This window comes from Dermochelys coriacea, chromosome 5 (assembly GCF_009764565.3).
Source record: "Dermochelys coriacea isolate rDerCor1 chromosome 5, rDerCor1.pri.v4, whole genome shotgun sequence".
Taxonomy (NCBI): Eukaryota; Metazoa; Chordata; order Testudines; family Dermochelyidae; genus Dermochelys; species Dermochelys coriacea.
The window spans coordinates 23,083,732-23,106,770 of record NC_050072.1 but is presented as its reverse complement, the minus strand read 5'-3'; the positions used below and the strand labels follow the sequence as shown (position 1 = coordinate 23,106,770).

Below are 23,039 nucleotides of genomic sequence, written 5' to 3'. Positions count from 1 at the left end.
AGGTGAATAGTTGCTGAGTTTGGATTATTTCCTGAAGGGTAGGAAACAAATGTGAAAGGAGTGAATTAAAACAGCCACAAACAGGGCTGTCCTTACCCATATGCAAAGCATGCAGCTGCGTGCTGCTCCAGCCCTTGCCCCGACTCTTCCCCAGGGCCCCCACCCCTGCTCTGCCCCAGCCCCGACCCCACTCCCCTGAGGACTGCAGCAGGGCCGGGCCTCCACTCACCGGCAGTGGGAGTGCGGTGACCCAGCCCCAGCTGCGCCACCAGTGAGTGCTGGAGAGTGGTTCCCCCGCCCCCCAAGCCAGCCCCCTGCTGTGGAGACCTGTGGCCGGTCCTCCCCCCGCAGAGGCCTGCTCCCCTACCCCCGTGGGGGAGGGGGGGGGGCTGTGTAGGGCCCCAGTATAGCTAGGCCCTGGTCACAAACCATATATTGAGGACTAATTATAGTGAGCTGTAGCTCTTGAAAGCTTATGCTCAAATAAATTGGTTAGTCTCTAAGGTGCCACAAGTCCTCCTTTTCTTTTTAATTATAGGTGATTGTACTTTATTGTAACTTAATTCAATTTGATCCTATTTCAGTCTGTTGCAGCAAAGGTGGAAAACTGGCACTTATCACATTAAATCAGCAATTAGTCATTTTAAAAGTAGCTTATTTTTCTGATAACTGAAAATATCTGCAGACAATGAATGTGCCATCAGTTACATGTTTACTGCTGAAATGTAAGCAGTATTATCAAACCAGACCGTGCAGTCCTGTAATGGCCTGATTTGAATTAGTTCCCTGCTTTTCACACACTGCTATTTGCCTGCTACCAAGTATTTAACGTAATTTGCCTTTTGAATATTCACTCCTCTGTCTGCTGGGATCTTCTTTTCAAACCTGACCCCAAGAAGTACTGAAGGCCCACATATCCCATTGCCTTTACAGGTGCTGGGTTTTTTTGTTTTTGTTTTGTTTTTGTTTTTTGTTTTTTTAAGGTTCAAGCCGTTTGTAAATATTAAAGCCCAAAATCTCAGCAAAATAAATATTGAGACTTATTTAGCAAATCACTCCTCTATCTGCGGGTAACATAATGATTAAACTGGTTACGTGACTCGGTGATCATAGTGCGGTTCCTATGGGCTCTGTGTCCACATGACATAACCTGTTACAATTGGCACCTTCAAGCAGAGATGCGAACTTCTTACTCCCAGAGGCACTCCCTGGACTTATTAGCAATCACACTTGTGGGGCAGTGTGGAAGAGGCTTATGATGCGCTATGTTCAGTGGCTAAACAGAGGTTCTCCAGAACGTATCTTGGCACATTTCATGAGCACTAAGAACACTTCTAAAATATCTTTTTTACAATGTGGATGGAAAAGAAAGGACCTATATGTTCTCATTGCGTTTTCTTAATATTAACTATTCTAGTCCATGTTCTCCTCATACCTGTGATCTATACATGAGTTAGCCGTTGGCCATCACTTTTGGGACAATGCCCATTAAGTTTTCAATTTTCAGTTTAATTTTGGCTTACACAGTACTTCTATCTAAGGCCTTGAGATGGCCTCCGGTAACCTAGTATGTGAGCAGCTCATAGTTTTTATCTGCACAACGCCCCTGCAAGATGGGGAACTATTGTCCCTTGTTGGATTTGCCAAAGTCATACAGGAGACCAATGACAGGTCAGGGACTTCAACCTAGCTCTCCTAAGGTACAAGCTAGCACCCAGACCATCCATCTAGAGGTCTGCCCGGGCCCAAATTATAGGCCCAACCTGTACCCAAGCCCACCCAAACCAAGCGTGAGCAGGTTTTTGATCCAACCCTTCTCCTTCCCCCTGAACCGAGTCCTTATCGCTCCTGCTGCCACCTTTTGCCCCTCTGGTCAGCTTTCCTTCTCCTGCCCGTGGCATTGGCATGACAGCACTGCATGTGCCAGTTGCTGCATGCCCTGCTCCTGCCATCCACTGCCCTCTGGTGCACTGCGAAATGAGAACCACTGCAATGCCTTGGCACACTCAGTCTGCAGCATGCACACGCTGCAGCAGGAGATGGCAGGAGCAGGACAGGCAGCCCCTAGTACACCGGCCTTATGGGCAGGAAGAGGAGAGCCAACCTAATTCAGGCCCAAGAGTGTCCGGTTGTTTTTCCGCCCCATGCAACCCAGACCCAGTACTTGAGCTAGAGAGTGAGGGACATTTGTTGTTTCAGATGTTCTTCTGGTGGCAGATGATGCAGACCCTGGAAAGGTGACCCAGAAACCACTTTACTTAGCTTACATAGTGCTTCACATAATTGGGTATGTGATCACATTTTGCAAGGCTTAAAGTTGGTTTCCCAGTAAAAGGAGCAGGTAGAACATGCTCTCTTCTGCAGCCCACAAAATGTAGCCAAGTAGCCAACTCCTCGGCGTTTGACATTCAACGGTGAACCTGTTGTCACAGATCCTAGTGAGCTCCCTGGTCGAATCCTAGTCTCATAAATTGTAAAGACATATTCTCAGTTCATTATACCTGTGCAAACAGATGTGTGTGGTGTCTAATTCCAAAAGTGGCCATGATGTATTTCTGGTGGGAATTTAATTCCACAGCTGGTCCATACAAAGAGAAAAACCTGGCTCCTACAGGTTTCAGCTCCAGGACATTATTATTACATTATTATCTTATCTTTCTCATTTTATTGATGGGGAAACTGAGTCAGAAAGAGGCTAACTCATTGCCCAGGGATCCAGGGCATGTTAGTTCACTGCTGGACCAGACTGCCCCTCTGAAAGTTAAGTTACAAGCATTTTTAAAAAATTCAGTAGCTTTATTCTCATTACTCACTGATTTCCTTTTTGTAAAGCTGTTGATGAATAATGTTCCACAAAGACTTATAAAACTGTGCATTCAAGTTGTTTTTTTCTCCCCACTGCACAAGCCTTGGCTTTTCAGAAAACCAATATTGTTTAGAGAGCCGCTGCTGATGTGAGACTGTGGGAAGTATTGGTTATTCTTGGCAACAAGTCATAGTCCCAGAATTGCTTACCATCAAAAGGAAGTGCGAGCCCTGTTACCTGCCCCCGGCCATTTGAATTAACTTGATTGATATTTTTAGAACAGCTAAGCTTGTTGATTGACCTTCTCATGTTATTTCTACATTTTTTAATCATCTTATTAATGCAGGTAGAGAATATTACATCTCTTTTTCCATATGTCAGCGCACACACACAATCTAAGACAGGAAAGAGCTTGTTGAGTGTGACAATATGAGTTGAAACTGCTTGCCTCGTTGTTGTTTGTTGTTGTTATGTACTAGCCTCTTGGTTGTCATATTCAGTTAATACAGGGGCCAGATTCACCCGAGGATCTTACATTGGTTTCTATCAGGATAAATCATGGAGGAGGCTGCAAGGCAGAAATTCTTCCCACGGGAAGTTGCAAAGATGAGTGGTGACAACCAGGGTGTGTGTAAAGGACGTGGTGCAGGCCTAAGAGGGGGTGTGACCCAATCAGCCAGGGAAACACTGATTCCTATTGAGCTAAAATCACAACTTCAATCTGTTCTTCTAGCCAGGCTCTTGGAGCTCAGGGCTGTTCTGGACTGGCTGTTTCATGTTGTAACATACCTTCATGATGACATGAATCACTGCCCTGAGATGCAAAGACTTTGTCCTAAGCAGCTGTATATTTCCATGGCTTCTTGTCTTCTATGTTAGAATTTGTTTCCAAGATGCTTACAGCTAGATCAGACAATACTTTACTATCATCATTCACTCACCTACTCCTATCTGATAGCCAATTTAGATAATTTGCCTTTTGAAAAGGGTAGATGGCTTGTTGATCTCAGACACAGCTTCAAATACCCCCAAAACCACAACTTTGAATTTTGTTAGGATCTACTCAGCCCTTTATCCTTCCAAGGTAGAGAACACCGAGTTTCAAGCAGTTTACCGTGTCACAGTCTTTCAGAAGAGAACAAAAATCGTGTCTGTGACCTGTCTGTGCTGCATTGGACATTATAGGTCCCGTGGCACTTTGTGTAGAGGTTTGAAATCCAGTCTCTGGCCGAAATATCCCCTCCTTGCTCACTGTTGTGAAACATACTCTGTGCCAGTTGGCTAGATATCAGTGTGTATACAGTTTGTAAAGTGTTTGTTTTGTAAAGCATTTTGGCACCCACCAGGATGAAAGGCCTTGTATAAATGTAAAAGAGCACTACTATTAGAAAATAAACATATTTTTAATATTTTGTTTGTAAAAGAAATCCAGATGTTTTCTGATAGTCTGCTTTGGTTCTCCTATGGCTCAACGTGACCATTTATGTTTATGAAAGCATCATTGCACAGCTTTAACAAATGTGATGAGACAGAGAGAGTTCATTGCAACATGTGCTTGTCGAGTCTGGGAACGCTTTCTGTTTACTTATCCTAAAATATCCTTTCTGAGTCAGACACTTCACACATATGCCATTGAGCCTGGAATAAACCCGGCTAGTTTATCATTTTATATATCATCAATAATCAACTCAGTGGTATAAGGGAGAAATGAGAGTTGGGAGTTTAACAAACAGTAGTCATAGAAGATAATGGATGTGCAGTTCCCTTCATAATTCTGAAGGAAAGAGAGTATTATTACAAACCCATTAGTAGTAATCAGGGATACAGCTCCTTATGGGCAGGCATGCTGCAAGGAAGGTAACTGTATTACAGCTGTTCTGTTCTTTGCCTTAGACACAAAGTGCATCAGCAGTGATTGTGTTACCCTATTTATTTATTTTTTAAGTTTTAGTTTTAATCATTTGTAGCTTTTTGTGGTTCTGTAGTTTGGCAGATAGATGATTTCTCTCCCAAAGAAAGGAACAAATCAGCCCCTACTGCTCATGACTATCTATATGATACTGATATTGTACCCTAGCTAATATGAACTAGGAGAGTGAGATCAAGTCAGTAAAAGGTTCAGACTGTCATTAATTCAAAACATGAAGACAAGGATATTTCAGAGCAGATGTCTCAGAGAATGTCCTAGCTCTGAAATTGGGAGCCAGGATACCTGGGTTCATTTGCTCTATGTAGTTAATCCATTTTAGGGTTTTCTATAGTGCTCATCACCAGAGTGTGTCAGTGCTGGGTTCTCTTCCTGATTTTTGTGCGGCTATCCTATGATAATTTGGACTTAACCTCTGTGCCTCAGTTTACTCATCTGTTTAAAAAAACAGAAATAAAACAGTACTAACCTACCACTAAGGCAGTTTTAAAATATGTTGCTATACCACTCTTGCTGCAGTGGAGAAGACTGGAAATCTACAGTGCAATGGCACTGCAGCACTGGCAGCTTCATTTTAGGGTATGTCTACACAGCAAAAGATACGCATGGAATCAGCCTACCCAAGCTAGGTTGAATCCTGTTAGCATCGGCTACTATAGTACTGAAAAGACTGCGCAGTGTGGGTAGTACAAACCTGGCACAGGCTCTGCATACATACTCTGCTCACTAGCCCATTCTGCACTGTCTTCACTACCATTGTTACCTTCGCTAACTAGATTCAAGCTAGCTCAGGTAGGCGACTCATGCATAGCTTTTGCTGTATAGATGTGTCCTTAGCAATGTCTCATGGACTAGAGTATTGTGGAGTTCGTGCATAATCACTAATGGTTGCTTAGCATTTGTGATCCTCAGAAGTTGCTATAGAAATACAAAATATATTCGTACTATCTGTATTTATTTAAGACAATTAAGTGCAATATTGAAAGGTGTTTTGAATCTATTACAAAGACTGCAAACTGGTCTGTCATTAATTGCCTTTGTAAATTAGTCTTCCTGCATGTTGTCTCTGTGATCCTCCTTCTTTGTGCAGGGGAGCTGTGGCTTTTCTTCTGTGTGAGGGGCCCGCTGCATCATCCTGAAATGATTTAGTGAATGTCAGCATTGCTACAGAAAATTGGGCAAATATGGCTCTAGTAAAGCGTTCCGTTTCTGTAACATATTAGCAGCATTGTGTTATGCGCTAATAAAATGTCTTGCATTCTTCAAGATCAGTAATATTAAGACCTCATGGTATGCTGTCGAGGCTAGTACTTCTAAATCTGTGATGAGAGGTGCACCCCCCCCCGCGCGTGCGCGCACGCGCGCACACACACGCATAACATTGCAACTCTGTTTCTGAAATCCATCTGGTATTTGAATTTTTAAAAACCCAGTGAATACTCTGTTGGTGCCCAGATTCAGTCAAAAGTTTGTCTGGTTTCTGTTCTTTAGAAACCCCGACAAGTAGAATTTTGGATCCAGCATCACTTTTGCAGAGGCTTCTGCAGTGCAGAAGCTAAACAGGTATTTTACTGAATCCAGCCCTTATTTGTCTTCTGGCGTGGGATGCTCCTCCTCACTAAACAATGCATTTTGGTGGGACTGGGTTAATTTCTTTTCCATGTTTTTGTTAGTCTACTGTTATCTTTTCTGGTTTATTATATCTTAATATTAATGTAATTAGTCTTAAGATACACAAAATACTTTAAAAATTAAAAAAAAAAAACCTTCCTATTTCTCCCCCCAAAAACATGTCAGATAGTTTTCTGTGGCATGATTGTCATTGGTATAGATTTGATGGCCTATACCAGTGACGAAGGAAAGTGTACTTACTGCTTTGCCCCATTCTGAGCTCTGCAGGAAGGCTTCCCTGTTGATTCCTGCCTTGCATTGAAGCAGATCAACTTGAAGATCAATTTTAGGGGATTTTCCGCCTTCCTCAGACTTAAAGTTAGAAAAGCAGGAAAAGAAGCTGTAAAGGAAAAAGAAGCCAGCTAAGTAGGCAGAATGTAGTTAGCTAAATTGAAATTTAGCTTAAGAGTTTGATTAACAATCTTATCCTTTGTCCTTGGCCTCCCCTTCCCCCCCCCCCAAAGTCATTCTATATTAAATGACCACAAATGATCAGGAACTTGGTTGTCTGTCTCCACAAAAAGATAGCTGAGTATTGCACCATCAGCATAGTTCTTCCAACACAGCAACACAGGGTTGCTTGGGCGTTGAATCAACAGTGACTCGGAATGAACAGTGCCACCTACTGAATCATTAAAAAGAAAAGGAGTACTTGTGGCACCTTAGAGACTAACAAATTTATTAGAGCATAAGCTTTCGTGAGCTACATGAGCTGTAGCTCACGAAAGCTTATGCTCTAATAAATTTGTTAGTCTCTAAGGTGCCACAAGTACTCCTTTTCTTTTTGCGAATACAGACTAACACGGCTGCTACTCTGAAACCTACTGAATCATTGACTCCTGTTTTTCCAGCACGTAGTTTTCCCTAAGCCTGGAAGATCTGACAAGATCATTGCCTGAAGTGACATGGCTGCTGGCCAGGTTATTGCTATTCAGAGAGACTCATTTGTTCTTCTGTGTAAACTTTTTTTTATCTTTCATAGAAATATAGTGCATGCACAGAACTGCCCTAAAGCAATCAAGGGAACATAGAAACATGCATCCGATGAAGTGAGCTGTAGCTCACGAAAGCTTATGCTCTAATAAATTTGTTAGTCTCTAAGGTGCCACAAGTACTGCTTCTCTTTTTGCGAATACAGACTAACACGGCTGCTACTCTGAAACCTGTCATAGAAACATGAGTTACTACAGTTTGCATGACTGAGTATGTGGGCCAGATCTTCATAAAGTAAAGCATTATAGTTTCATGGAAGTAAAGGGAATTACATCCATTTACATCAACTGAGAATCTGGCCCTGTGTCTAAGCATATCCTTGAACCAACAGTGGACTGAATATTTATAAAATGAACCTTTAGAATATTATATCCTTTCCCCAAAGCATTTATCTTACACGTTATGAATAAAACTAACTTGTCACAAAAGAATATACAATGGTAGAGAGATCATATTTTGTTTTGCTGTATAAAATTGCTTCATTTGCAATACATTTTATAACTATATTTTTTCTGGACTTAACAGGTATTTGTCTGCTGTATTCTCTGTCATTTCATCTTGTTGGTGAATTTATATTTGTCTGATGGAAGTACTGTATTACCAGTGCTTAAAAAAACATGCAATTATTAATGCAGAGAAATATATGTATGTGAATGGCATGGCAGGCAAAATAGACCATAGGCTTATTAGAGCAGGAGACACTCTTCTGTTTCTCTCCTTCAGGAGAAGCAATGCTATCAAGTTTATATGTGATGGATCAAAGTGCAATGGTATTGCTGCAAGCAAAAGTCATGAATTTTAATCAACATTGCTGGCTGCCTTGAAAGTTGAGCTTGAAAGATAAATGTGAAAACCAGGCAGCCCATACTGTTTCTGGAACAAAACTGCCCCTCTTCCCTTGATTTGAGGGGGGTGGGAAAAAGTCTTAATAATCAAAATATTTGTTTATTTCTGGAATGTTATATTCTAACCCTTTGGGTCCAGTCTCCTCTGGATGCATTAGTGACCAACCCTCCCAAGATTTTCCATGCTAGTATAGGCTCGTGTACTGTGTTGCCTACTTCCAGCCAATTGAGAAAGAAAGATGGTTTTTATTTTTTATTTTTAAAAATGACCTCAGTGCTTTTTGAAAGATGCTGAATTTATAATCCTGGTGACTGAAGTCCTCTGAATGTGCACTGAGAACATACGGCATAGCCATTATCAATACAGACTTTCCTGCCCCACTTACTCATTGTGCTTCAATCTTGTTCTGAAGGGGCCGTCTCTGATGAGACGTCTCATGTTCCTTTAATCATTGGTCTCCCTGATGAAATGTAGGCACAAGTTTTGAAAAGTATTTAAGCATTGTGTCGTTCAGCGTTGTAGGGTCTAAGTGACTTAGGAGCCTAATTAGTCTTTCTACTATTTGGGCTCCTAAGTCCCATGGCCTTTTAATGGGTAAATGCCCAAGTCTTTTTTTTTTTTTGAAACTGAGGGTTAGGCTCCTAAGTCACGTAGGCCTTGCAATGTTGAGTGGAGCAATGTCTAAATACCTTTAAAAATCAGAGCCTTACTGATGAGGGCCAATTGTGACGGTGGGATTTTCTGACAGGGACACCTAACCATAAGGAAGAACTGGACTGAAACTACCAACTAACCAGTGCCCTCTCCGGCTTTCATTGCCTCTTCCATCTCAGCGTGCCTCCTCCACTCACCCAGCAATGCCTTGTCCACCACCAAAGTTTGCCACTCGCTTAGTCACTCACCCTTGCCACTCAAACAACCTCTCCTCACTCATAAACAGGCTTTAGGCTTCCCATTCTCCTCCCCTGCATGCTGTCTCTGAGCGTCCCTGGCAGTGCAACGAGCCCAGCTCAGCTGGATGGCAGCTGGGATGGGGGTGGGGTGGGGGGGCAGGCAGCACAGCTGGTCAGCATTAATAGTACAGATGTATTGTGCAAGTCGGTTGGGGTGGGAAATCATTTTCTCTCTCGTGCTTGGCTGGCTGGCTATTCACATGCTCAGGATCTAACTGATTTCCATATGTGGGGTTGGGAAGGAATTTTCCCTGTGTCAGTTTGGTAGGGCCCTTGGGGGTTTTTTCGCCTTCCTCTGCATCCTGGAGTGCAGGCCCCACGTCTGATTTGTCTGGGTATCTCTCACTTAATTCCCAGTGCAGGGGCCTCAAGCAGTGGTGCACTTTGGTCCGCCCCACTCTCTGTCTGTGGCACATGATAGTCTCCTATGGGCTGTAATACTTTGGTCTAATTGTGGTGTTGTTGGTGGCCTGTGCCATATAGGTGATCTTGGGGTCCCTTCGGGCCTTAATCTCTTTGACTCTGTGACTCTGACAGTCAGTCAGTCCCTGACTACTTCTCTCACGTCCGCAAGTGCCATATTATTTCATCTAAAGATCTTTACTGCTTAGTTCCTTTGACTGGCATCTACTTTCACCTCTTAAGGTGATGTTACTGTACGTTTACCAACAGCTCCACGTTAGTGAATGTTCATTGCTGTTGGAGAAAGGTTTGTTTGATATTCTTGTAAGCATTTTCTGCTTTCACCAGCAAAGTAGGCAGTGTAACCTAAGTTAGCATGGGACCTACCAGAAGAGATTCGTACAAATATGTTAAGTACAAATTCACGCTTATTTGTACTCTCAGTTGGTTACACTCTTGGCTTGAAAGCCAAATATTTAAAGAATTTAGGATGAGGTATATGTTGTCCCTAAATACACAGGAACCCAAATTCACTCTTGGAATAAATGAGTGCCGCTTCATAGAGGTAATTGTTTTTCGCCTGAAGCAGAAATACATTGATGTAAAGTGTCACTCAGATGGTGGGAGTGGGAGTGATATTTTGTAAATATGTGTGTTGCTACTTATGGCTGCTACTTTCACCGCTCAGATCACCTCGCTTTCCATCAGAATAGACGGCATAAAAGGAAACCCACCTTATTTCCTTGTCCTTTTATTGGACCCAGTAGGAACATCATAGTTTATAGCATAGTGGTTTGCTGTACTGGGGCAATTAGAGCCTACTTACAGAAACAGTGGATTTGCCCCAAGGTCTAGGGCACGTGTACCCAAGCCAAAACTGAAGATGTATCTCAGGGAAAAGGCTTCATTTCAGATGCAAATATTGTGAGGGCTACTGCACAAATGAAGCGTGGCTGGTATTTTTTGTTCCCATTGTAGAGGGAAAAATGTTTTTTGTTTTTTGCTATGCTCTGTCATCTCATTGTGCTGCCTAAACACCTGTCTTGCATTCAGAGTTTGAATTGTGGAAGATGACCAGCTGAGCGGTTTTTGCCAGTTGTCATGAATACCAAAATGTGATTAGCCTGTTTCCAGGCTTTGTTGTTGTTTTTTTAAACTCCCTGTTTCAAATGCATCTTCTCTAATTTGTATGCAAGAAGCATTTTTGTGATTGGGGAATATTTTTTCCTTGAGCATGGTATGCCTTTTTGGGACTGTTTGCAAAATAGCCTTATTTGAAGCAAGAGCACAGAACTCCCTTGTGAGTCTGAACATCTCACAATTTCTAATACCAACTGCAGAGATCATTTTGCTGATGCTTCAAGGTGTTCAATTTATCATTGCATTTGATAACAATTTAGCTAGGCAAAGAATCACGTTAGAAAGTGCATCAATACCTAGCAAAATTTATACCTGTTGACTGTATTTTCAATGTGAACTTTATAGGACAATCTGTTTATAATCCAAACTTTTCTGTTGCTCGCAGCTACCTGGCTGATCAGTGCTGGAATGGCGGCTTTATCTACCTGATCATGTTCCGTCGCATTAAGCGCAAAGCCCCTCTTCCTCCATCAAATGGCAACAACAGCAACAGCTGTGAACCCAAAGCAAAGCCTTCCTCGGAGCGAAGTGACAGAGCTGCTCAAAATGGGAAAAGAACTAGAAAGTTTGGGGTAATTGCCAGAACTCCAGCCAGTAAGGACAGCAAGGAAAGCAAAGACAGCCAGAATTCAGAGCAGGAGAATGGACACCACATAACTATGGAGGTTGACGGCTCACAGCCAGAGGCAAGTAACACAGAGGATCGGTTTCGAAATGCAGACTCTGAGGAACGGTACAGGTCTCGCCGTTCAGATGGCGGGGTGCCAGACCTTAATCCAAGTGACCTGCCTTCACAGGTAAGTGTTTTGGTTTGGGTCTTTAAAAGAAAGAGGCAGGACCAGATCAAGCAAATTGAAGATTCCAATACATTTATTAGTTTCAATAAAATGGCCACATGGCCCAAGACTCACTCTGTAGCTGTCTTTTCCCAGCCCCAAATTCTTGCTCCCAACTAACTGGTTGGATTTCATCCTTCAGGGCATGGAGCAGAGGTAAGTATGGTGTTCAGAACTGCAACATGTATTTGTGACCTGAGTGAGGAGGAGGAGAGTGAAAAAAGTTTTCCTGTTGAGTAGGATGGTGGGGACTACCTGTGATATTCCCAGGCAGGGCTGTGAGAAAGGGGACAACCCCTTGATTCAACAGGGCGGATCAAGTGGTTACCACCACAGAGCTCTTATTCAGCAGGAAGTACCTTGTGCTTGCGATGCCCCCATGACAGTGGGGCACAAGTAATAAACCAGCACATGAGCATTTCAACCTTGTGATGAGCCTCTGAGGCTGCTTCGTCAGTAGCCAAACTGTAGGAGAGACTAGTTTTAATGGTTAAATTAGAACTAAAAATCTTCATTCGTTGTCATGCTGAATGAGTGAACATTTAAAGAGAGCACATATATTAGTTTGTGTCTAAAAATTGTTTAGACATTGATCAGTGGTGGTGGGGAAGTTATTGTATATGTTGCATGATGCTTAGGAGATGGATGCTCTGTGTTGTTTTATCAGACTAGGGTAAAGAACTTCTTACTGCTTCTCCTGTGATTTTGAGTAGAAGTATATGGCAACAAAACATGAGAAAGACCTTAGAGGTTTAGTGTTTCTTGATCCAGAAAAATCACTCAAGTCTTGATCAGATTTCACATACAGCTTTCACCAGAAGAGTTGCCACTGCCAGGCTCTGACTCTTTGGCCGTCTTCCTAAAGAAATTGATAGACTAAACACGTGAATACTACTGCGCTAAGGCTGGGACTTATTGTGGCAGCTGTTTTTGTTTTAAAGAGTTCAAAGCTGGTAATATATTAATGCAGTCATATTTCATATTGCTAAATTCCAGTGAAGGGAAGCATGGCACAAACATGCTGCTCAAACTAATGATTGCTGATGTTACGTATTTCCTAGGGGGCTCTTGGTTCAAACGTGAAACCACCAGGAAAGCTGAATCCAATAAAAGAATAATAATAATCCTAAAGCCAACTAAGTCAGAGTATCTTCTCTTCCTGTCAACTAATCAAATGATCCTGTCTCAGCGCAAGAGCTGTACTAGATGACCTCTTGAGATCCCTTCCAACCTTACATTTCTATGGTTCTATACATTAAATTCACTGTGGTATAACGAGAAAAATGTTATCTGCAAAGTTTGAAAAACCTCATAATTTGAAACTCTGTATAATTTTGTTTGTTCCTTTTAAATGGAAAAGGTGTGGATCAGAAAGATCCAGACCTGCACAGTTTTATGGCTCCCTGTCAATTTAGAATATAATTTAAGCATGATTTTTAATATGGCTAATTTAAAAATGCCTTCTAAATGAATATGGTTTGTGTCTGAACTGCTGAGTAATAAAGAGTGTTAGAGATTAGCGCAGAGAGATGGAAAGCCACTACATTATAAATAAGACTGATGGTCTTGAGACGCTTATTAATTCTAACTTATTTTGAAGTTTTAAGACACTTGGTCTGAAAAAGTAAATTTTGAAGTTCAGAACAGATATAGAGTATGAGAAATAAATGAATATTTAATGCAAAACACATACAAAGAGGCATTTGAATATGCAAGTCTAACCCATTCACTTGAAAATTTAGACCTATGGTCTCTTCGTAATTGGTGTCTCCAAGTAAAACTTATTGAGAGGCACAGTGGTGTAGCACAACTGTTTTTTTTTGTTTACAGGTGTGGCTCATGTGTGTAAGTGCCATGTTTTGTGTCGGTGTTTAATTTTGCCTTCCTTACCCCTGAACTTGGAGAGATTTGATGGCTAAGAGAATGAGTAGCAGGACACAATCTTTTAAAAATAATTAATAAATTTAATTTTAAAAATCTGAGTCTCCATTGAAGAAGTCTAGATCACTTGTGGAAAACTGTGATCATCTAACAGCTGTTTGGTGACTTATGTCAAGTGAGTTTATAGGCTCAGTTTGTTTCCTCATGGATAATGGGTAAAATTTTCAGAAAGCTCCGGACTCCCATTTTCAAAACTGACTTTGGCAGTTAGGAGCCTAAGTCTCATGGAAGTTCCTGGTGACTTTTGAAAATGGGACTTAACCTCCTAGGTCACATAGGCGCTTTTGAAAATTTTACCCAACTCTACAACACAAAACTAGGGCTGTCAATTAATTCCAGTTAACTCATGCGATCAACTCAAAAAAATTAATCGCAAATAAAGAAATTAATCTGTTAAATTTCAATTGGTATGCTATTGTTTGTTATACATTTTGGATGTTTTTCTACATTTTCATATAATCTGTGTTGTAATTGAAATCAAAGTGTATATTGTTTATTGCAAATATTTGCACTGTAAAAATGATAAACAAAAGAAACAGTATTTTTCAATTCACCTCATACAAGTACTGTAGTGCAATCTCTTTGTCGTGAAAGTGCAATTTACAAATGTAGATTTTTTTTTGTTACATAACTCCACTCAAAAACAAAACAATGTAAAACTTCAGCGACTACAAGTCCACTCAGTCCTACTTCTTGTTCAGCCAATCGCTAAGACAAACATGTTCGTTTACATTAACGGGAGATAATGCTGCCCACTTCTTATTTACAATGTCACCAGATGGTGAGCACAGGGATTTGCGTGGCACTTTTGTAGCCAGCATTGCAAGGAATTTACGTGCCAGATATGCTAAACATTCGTAGACCCCTTTATGCTTCGGCCATCATTCCAGAGGACATGCTTCCATGCTGATGACGCTCGTTAAAAAAAATGTGTTAATTAACTTTGTGACTGAACTCCTTTGGGGAGAATTGTATGTCCCCTGTTCTATTTTACCTGCATTCTTCCACATATTTCATGTTATAGCAGTCTCGAATGATGACCCATGAGCACGTCATTCATTTTAAGAATACTTTCACTGCAGATTTGACAAAACACAAAGAAGGTACCAATGTGAGATATCTAAAGATAGCTACATCACTCGACCCACGGTTTAAGAATCTGAAGTGCCTTATAAAATCTGAGATGGACAAGGTGTGGTGCATGCTTTCAGAAGTCTTAAAAGAGCAACATTCTGATGCAAAAACTACAGAACCCAAACAACCAGAAAAGAAAATCCACCTTCTGCTGGTGACATCTGACTCAGATAATGAAAATGAACACGCATCAGTCCACACTGCTTTGGATCGTTATCTGGAAGAACCCGTCATCAGCATGGACACATGTCCCCCAGAATGGTGATTGAAGCATGAAGAGACATATGAATCTTTAGCACATCTGGCACATAAATACCTTACAGTGCCAGCTACAAAAGTGCCATGAGAACGCCTGTTCTCACTTTCAGGTGACATTGTAAACAAGAAGCGGGCAGCATTATCTTCTGCAAACGTAAACAATTGTCTGAGCGATTGGCTGAACAAGAAAAAGGACTGAGTGGACTTCAGGCTGTAAAATTTTACATTGCTTGTTTTATTTTTGAATGCATTTTTTTTGTAAATAATTCTACATTTGTAAGTTCAACTTTCATGATAAAGAGATTGCACTACAGTATTTGTATTAGGTGAATTGAAAAATACTATTTCTTTTGTTTTTATACAGTGAAAATACTTGTAATCAAAAATAAATATAAAGTGAGCACGTCTGTTAGTCCATAAGGTGCCACAGGACTCTTTGCCACTGTACACTTTGTATTCTGTGTTGTAATTGAAATCAATATATTTGAAAATGTTGAAAACATCCAAAAATATTTAAATAAATGGTATTCTGCTGTTGTTGAACGGTGCAATTAATTTTTTTAATCGCTTGACAGCCCTACACAAAACCTGCCATCACAAGCCACAATCTAATTTAGACTTTCTGTGGAAAAAACAACCCTTTCATAACCATAAACTGAATTACTTCTCGTTCGCTGGTCCGTGTTGAACAGGACTGAAATACATTGGCAAGGCAGCATTATTATGGGAGAAACGTCCATACCCCAATGCCCATGGCGTATTTGCTGTGTGGATGAGTAGATGAATTGAGTATCTACTGCAGTCAGGCTGGCAACTTCTGGGAACACAGTATTCACTTCAAAATATCTAGGGCCAGATTGTGGCAAGCCATTGGTGTTGGCTGTGCTGGGAAGGAAAAACAAGAAGCCTTCCTGTGGTCTGCGCAAAGCCCTCTCAGGTCAGCAGTCCCTGAATTCCCTTTGCTTCCCTGCTACTCCCCTACCGCAGGGAGCAGAATGCTGATTTAATTAAAGCAGAGGTTTTTCTGGAGTGAACATTGCATTTTCCCTCTGGAATAGTTGTAGGAAAAAGTTGTAGAAACTCAGACTTTAGGGAAGTCTTGAAAGAACAGTTTAGTTTGAGTCTGCATGTCTTCAGCTTCAGATGAACCCGTGAGACTAGCTTGTTTGTTGATATCTTGGAGCAGATGTCTTAAGAATCTCTTTCTAATAGACAAACAGCCATTGGAAACATAGAGACAATGTGAGTGAGGTAATATCTCTTATTGGACCAACTTCTGTTGCTGAGAGAGACACGCTTTTGAGCTATTCCTGAGCTCTTCCTCAGGTCCTGCACTCTGGGTAGCTCAAAAGCTTGTCTCTCTCACCAAGAAAAGTTGGTCCAATAAAAGATATTACTACACTCATTGTCTCTCTAATATCCTGGGACTGACATGACATGGTTACAACATCACTGCATATTGCAAACAGAGACAGCCATGCATCGCAGTTCTTGCTTGCTTCAAATTTTATCTGATCCCACAAGGGCCTGATGTTACATTAGTATTGTCTATAGCTGATAACAGGAATGCTGAGTCATGAACAGAAGCTGAAGAAATTGCTGTTTATCAAAACTATCTAGCACAAGATTTCTGTATACTTATTTTTTGTATGTCCTTCATTTTAGCTTCTGGTCTCACATTTAGAGTTTGGCGGATTTAGATGTATGGGTACAGCTCTTACATGTAGCATCTTCCCCACCATGTAGCCATAAACATACTAGATAAACTAGTATACTAGATAACTAGCATACTAGTCTCGTAAGCAATCTAGTTATAAAGCATAACTAAAGAAATACTGTACCACTGAGTCAGTAGTTAGTTTATTTATATTTAATAAGCTAGTAAAAGTTGTGCTGTATTTTAACGTTACTGGTAAATATCCTCTTGCTTTCACTAATATAGTAATTATAATTTCTAAGACTATTTCTAAAATTTAAATTCAAAACAAATATAGTAAATTTATCTGGCAGGAGCTTTTTAGCACCTTCAGGCCCCTGGAAGACCCTTGATCCATGAAGGGACTCAATTTGATTTCAATGGGAGTTGTGTGTATTGATTAAGAATAATCAATATATGACCCTAAGTAACAATCTGTCACATCCTGTGAAGATTTTGAAGTTAAATATTGACATTTCTGAGCCTACATCTTCTAGGGATTACTTTAGAAAGATTGTTTTTTGGGGGCTAGTAATCAAAAGGCAAGGAGGGAAGATAAATGCAGAAAAGATCTGATGGGATAAGTTGAAAAACTGCTTCCTAGGTCAAATAAAGGCCAGGGTGGCTGGTTGTACTTTGGCTACATGGTAGGACTGCTCAACCTCCTGCCCAAGTGAAAATGAGTGAGTGAGGGAGGGAGGAGTGTGGGAGCAGGTGTGGGCTCGGGGTGGATTCAGAAATGTGGGGTTCAGGGTGCAGGATGGGGCTCCAGGCTGGGGTAGGGGGTTGAGGTGTGGGGTAAAGGCTCTGGGGTGGGGCTGGGGATGAGGGGTTTGGAGTGCAGAAGGGGGCTCTGGGCTGGGGGCAGGAGGTTAGGGTGTGTGTGTGGGGGTAAGGGCTCCGGCTGGGGGTAATGGCTCTGGGGTAGGAACTGGGGATGAGGGGCTTGAGGTGCAGAAGGGGGCTCCAGGCTGAGGCAAGGAGGTTGGGGTGTGGGAAGGGGTGAGTGCTCCATCTGGGGATGCGGACTCTGGGGTGGGGCCAAGGATGAGAGGTTTAGGGTGCAGGAGGGGGTTCTGGGCTGGGGCGGGGGGGCGAGGACTCAGGCTGGAGGTGAGGGCTATGGGGTGGGGTCAGGGATGAGGGGTTTGGGGTGCAGGAGGTAGCTCCGGGCTGGGGCCAGGGATGAGGGATTTGGAGTGCGGGAAGGGGCTCAGGGCTGGGGCAGGGGTTGGGGTATGGGAGGGGATGAGGAGTGCAGGCTCTGGGTGGCACTTACTTCAGGCGGCTCCCAGGAATCAATGGCCAATGGGAGCTGCAGAGCCCGGTGCTAAGGGTGAGGGCAGGATACGGAGCCCCCATGGCCATCCTATGCCTAGGAGCCAGAGGGACATGCTGGCCACTTCCGGGAGCCGCGTGGAGCTGGGTGGGGAGCCTGCCAGTCCCTCACCAACTAGACTTTTAACTGCCTGGTCAGTGGTGCTGACTGGAGCCGCCAGGTTTGCTTTTCGACCCGGTGTTCAGGTCGAAAACCAGACACCTGGCAACCCTATCCTTGGACAGAAGGTGCTATGTACTGACAATGCGAAGTATTATACAGTGAGCAGTAGTTACATGAGCAGCTGATTCACCAGATTTTGATGAAGTAGAGACTACATGATCATATTTTAGCCTTGGAAAGTTATTGTCTTAATATGCATATGAGTAAATCAGATCAGTTGAAATACATTTTTAATTTTTATCATGGTACCTATACCTTAGTTAGCTCATTTTATGACAAACTGTTTGCTACATTCTGTCATGTTATTTTGCTTCTTAGTTTAAATTATTTGTCTCCGTAAAAGCTGAAGGACTTTGAATTATGCCTCACTTTGTAGTTTGGAAAGACTGACAGCTGCTATGATGCTTTCTGCCATTTAGCATCTGTAAATGCAGTACTGCAGTTTGCCTTGTATATTTTGGGTAATGGAAAGGCATCTTCACTTGGCCAAACACAAGAATAGGCTAAACGCACAGTCCAGCAGCAAGAAATAGAGGCATGAAATGAATAATAATAATAATAATAATAATAACAATAATTAATAAAAAAGACGACTTTCTAATCAACCTATTTTACCGAGAGTGAAAAACTACTCTGTGCCAGATCCTTAGCTAGTATGAACCTGCATAGATCTATTAAAGCAGATGTAGCTAAATTGACTTACAATAGCTTTTTGACAGGTTTCAGAGTAGCAGCCGTGTTGGTCTGTATTTGCAAAAAGAAAAGGAGTACTTGTGGCACCTTAGAGACTAACAAATTTATTAGAGCATAAGCTTTCGGGAGCTACAGCTCACTTCATCCGATGAAGTGAGCTGTAGCTCCCGAAAGCTTATGCTCTAATAAATTTGTTAGTCTCTAAGGTGCCACAAGTACTCCTTTTCTTTTTGCAAATAGCTTTTTAGCAACCTAATTGGAGATTATTATTTCATCAAGATTATTATGTAGTTATACAATGCATATTTTAGGCATAAGTAATTTGGCTTTTAGTTTTCATCATAGACATCTTTAGCTATTTAAAGATCTCCTCTTAGGCTGTTTCTGTTCGTGGGCCTTTTATTCTTTTTATCATCATGTGATTTATTTTGCATTGGCTTCCAGCTGTCTTCCGTGTGAATCTTCGGGCTTCTTTAGCTGCTGTAGTGATGTCTCGAAGCTTTAATTTGGACTGAGGAAAACGTCTTTCCTTCATCTAGACTGCAAGCTCTGCGTGGCAGGGACTGTCTTTTACTGTGTGTCTGTACAGCACCTCGCACAATGGGCTCTTGGATGGGGCCGTTAGGTACTTCTGTAACACTGCTCCTGATACAGCAAATGATTCATTTGTAGCCAGTCAGTTTCCATCTTCCCTTAAAACAATAGTAATTACAGATTTACTGGTGAAGTCTCCCTTGCTACTAAATTTCTGTTAATCTAGTCCAAACTTTTCCATTCTTTGCATAGATTTAGGTAAAAGCTATAGCTTTGGTAGCTGTAGTTTTGCATTTTAAAGAATTGCAATTATTGGGGTTACTCTATGCCCCAAACACCTACAGTGCCAGTAGCATGCCAGGTGTACCCTGACTTCAAGGCAAATACTGTAGGTGCTTCGGTAGCCAGGCTTTGCAGGCATTAGCTCTGGGTGGGTCCCAATAACCACTCAGACACACGGCTAAGGGAAAGAGTATTGTATTAGGGCTCACATGGAAGGGAAAGGTTGCAGATACCCCTGGTATAAAGACTTAAAGAGTTACAGTTCAAAGTGAGCACTTATCAGTTCTTGTTTGGGTCCCTGGGGCAGCCCAGTGGAGTGTTAGGGCTTTTCAGGCCTAGTGTTGTTGGAGCCTCTCCAGTCCAGTCTCCATTCAAGCAAATAAGCGTTTGTGGGTTTCCAGGTCAGGCTCAGTTAGTGTCTCTCATTGGGGTTCCTTTCACTGGTTCCTCTCCAGCCATTGCTGCTATCCCATAAATCCTGCACAGACCTGCACCCAGCTGTGAAATCTAGCAGTCACAACCTGTTCCACATGCAGCTCAGCCCACAGTTCCTGGGGCTTCTCTCTGCTTTTGATGCCTTGTGGCTTCTGCTCCCGAGTCCCAAGCAGAGTGCAGTCAATTCATTGTTCAGGACCTTTCTACTTACTAGGCCAGGAGAAGGAGAGTACAGTGGGCAGGGTGCTGATGGAAAGCATAGTCCCAACTTAGTCAGGGGGTAGGAGATGTACAGCAAGAAGGGGGCTGGTGGGAGGTATAGTCCCCTGCTTTGCAGATCCATCATACGTTAATCTAAATGATTAATGCATTTTGTTCTAGACTTAGCATGCACCAAAGCCCTTTTGAGAGGAATCAGATGTAATCTGGTAGCAATTAGTGAGAAGAAAGTGTTAATGCATTTTCTTGACCCATGGCTCACATCATTAGAAATGGAGTAACTAGATAGATGGTACAGGAGTGGGTATGGTTTGCATCTATCTTATTATTTGTATTACTGTAGTGCCTAGGGGGTCTCAACTGAGACTGATGCCCCATTATGGTAGATCCTGTACAAAGACATAATAAGAGACAGTCCTGGTCCCAACATGTATACAATCTAAAGAGAGAGATTTCTGCCCTTACATGAGTGTTGGTGGTAAATATGGATAAATATCCATAACTACTGTTTTCCAGAATGGAAGACATAACTTTAGCTGAACATATGTTTCTATCGTTTTATGCATGAATGATTCTGTGAAAATATTTGAAACCAAACTGACTTTATTGATGATGTACAAATATGTTGTTTAGTGCTTTATTACTATAATTCTAAATCACTATTGTAAAGCTATGTTGTTTGCTCTGATATGGTACTGAAATTATTACATAAAGCAAAAAGATCCTTTCAGAATTCTAATATGGATAGATGCAAAATGAGTCCAGATATCTGTGAGAAATATCAGAATTTACTTCAGTGCAGTTGCACCCACATTAAATTTAGCCCATTGTGATAAGTGATACTTTTCTTCAAGAAGTTTTAAAAGACCCAGTTGGTCATGTCAACCTAGCAACATAATGAGCACATGCAAATATTTGTGAAAATGCAAAGGAATCCTAATCCTTAAATGTCTAATTTTTCAGAGAGTAACATTGCATAAAACCCTCTGATCAGTGAGAGCTGAGAATTCCATTTACCTCTCTTGGAATAAAATTTCAGTAGAAAGGAAAAGGAAAAAAGGGGAATATCTTTAAGAGGCACAGACCATGTGGTGACAGTTCAAGACAGCAAATGACTCCAACAGATTTTTTTTTAAGGGTGATTATGTAGTTCAGGTGCTTGCAATGGCCAATCAAATGTTTAAAGCCCCAGCCAAGAAAATGATGTCAGCACTCAGTCTGCCAATAGAGATGATTCCCTGGAGGTCATTCTGCTTCGAATATCAGAGTTTTCATCCCGTCATCTGCAATATCTATTTTGTGGATCTACGTTTTAAATTATTTATTATAAATATTCTCCAGGATTTGTGTCCCAGGATCCTTCTCTTGCTGCTTTCTTCCTTTGGATGGAAAGCAAATACATCCTTCTAACCTTGCAGTAAAAAGCTTGGTCCCGTCCAAGTAAGTGATGTACCAAACTTGCTGAGATGTCAAGTATGAAGGCAGCCATTTTAACAACTCAGCTCTTTAAAGTATACAGATAAATTATCTTAAACCAGCATCAGTGTAGAACGGTAGAAAAACCATTGGCATGAATCACAGTTGGGTATATCCTTTTGGTTACTACATATTCCTGAGGCACTGAAAGTTCACATTGTCAAACCTATGTAGTTGATATTAATGGCTAGATCTTCAAAATGGCTCCAGAGAGACAGAGGCAAGAGGTCTTGTGTTAGATAAGAGCCGTGGGCGTGGATGATGGTTCATGAGATTGAAAATGGGCTAGAGAACGGTTGACAGATAGGCCATTAGCTCACATCTAGTCGCTGTTTAATAGTTGGGAAGATTGTATTGGTGCTGCCCATGATGTACTTCTTAAAAAGGTCTTCAAATTCCAGTGCTGAAGCAAAGACCTGGGTGATGGTAGATCAACTTCAGAAGCAGTTGGTCTTGGGGAACTTCTAGGCATTAGAGATGGGCAGACTATTCACATTGAGCAAGTTATTAATTAATTTAGCATGCTTGCAGATTGTGTACAAACAGACTTTTTAAAAAAGAATTTGTCCATTATTCAAAATAATTTAACTTGCTTCACTAGTAATAAAAGCAAGGCCCCGTGTACACACACCTGCCTCTAAATATATGAAATAAAGGAACAAGGCAGAGTACCTTCTAAACAGACCATTCTTTAAAGTATTGCAGATAAAATTCCAAAGAAATAAGAATCTGATTCCAAAGATAATCAGATGGGAATGAAATCTACCTGCTATACATTATTGAAATAATTGCTCCATTAACCTGAAAAATCTCATATCAAGTTTCTGTTGCTGAGAGCATAGTCAATACTGATAAGATTTAGGATGCCTAGAATGATGGCTATTCACTAATTCTTTGTGTCAACACACTTGGCTGGATTCACTAAACCTGGTGCATGGAGAAGTAAATTAATCTACCAGCTATCACCTTGTTTCATGTACCAGAAGGGTGGATTCAACCCAAGAGAGGGCAATCAATGGTATCTTTACTTTCCCTCAGTGCTGTTGTGGGAAGCTACTTTAATTTCTCCAAAATGCCCCACCAGTGGAGGATGCTGTGGGGAATGCCTCCTGCCTCGTTTTGGGGCTTTATTGGCCCGCTAATGTAAAGGGCTGTGGCTGCATTGTACTATCAACTATGATTGGCCTTCTGCCTTGAATGCCCTATGCCAGAGATTACATCCTGGCTTGAATCTAGTCCCCATTCTGTTTTGCTCAGTACAGGATTTATTGTCTTGTGATTCTGCCTTGAGTGAAA

General features: G+C 41.5%; 1 protein-coding gene across 9 annotated transcripts in view; it reads left to right on the top strand.

Annotated features, from left to right (window-relative positions):
* The window catches only part of PDZD2 (PDZ domain containing 2), a 321,088-nt gene that overhangs the window by 205,813 nt on the left and 92,236 nt on the right, over positions 1-23,039 (top strand). For 8 of the 9 annotated variants that reach the window (XM_038402564.2, XM_038402570.2, XM_038402566.2 and 5 more), the window contains one exon: positions 11,124-11,535. In XM_038402564.2, coding sequence (XP_038258492.1) covers positions 11,124-11,535 — 412 coding nt within the window. Of the gene's footprint in view, positions 1-677; positions 831-11,123; positions 11,536-23,039 lie in introns of those variants that run through there. The other variant, XM_043514431.1, reaches the window with a different exon arrangement.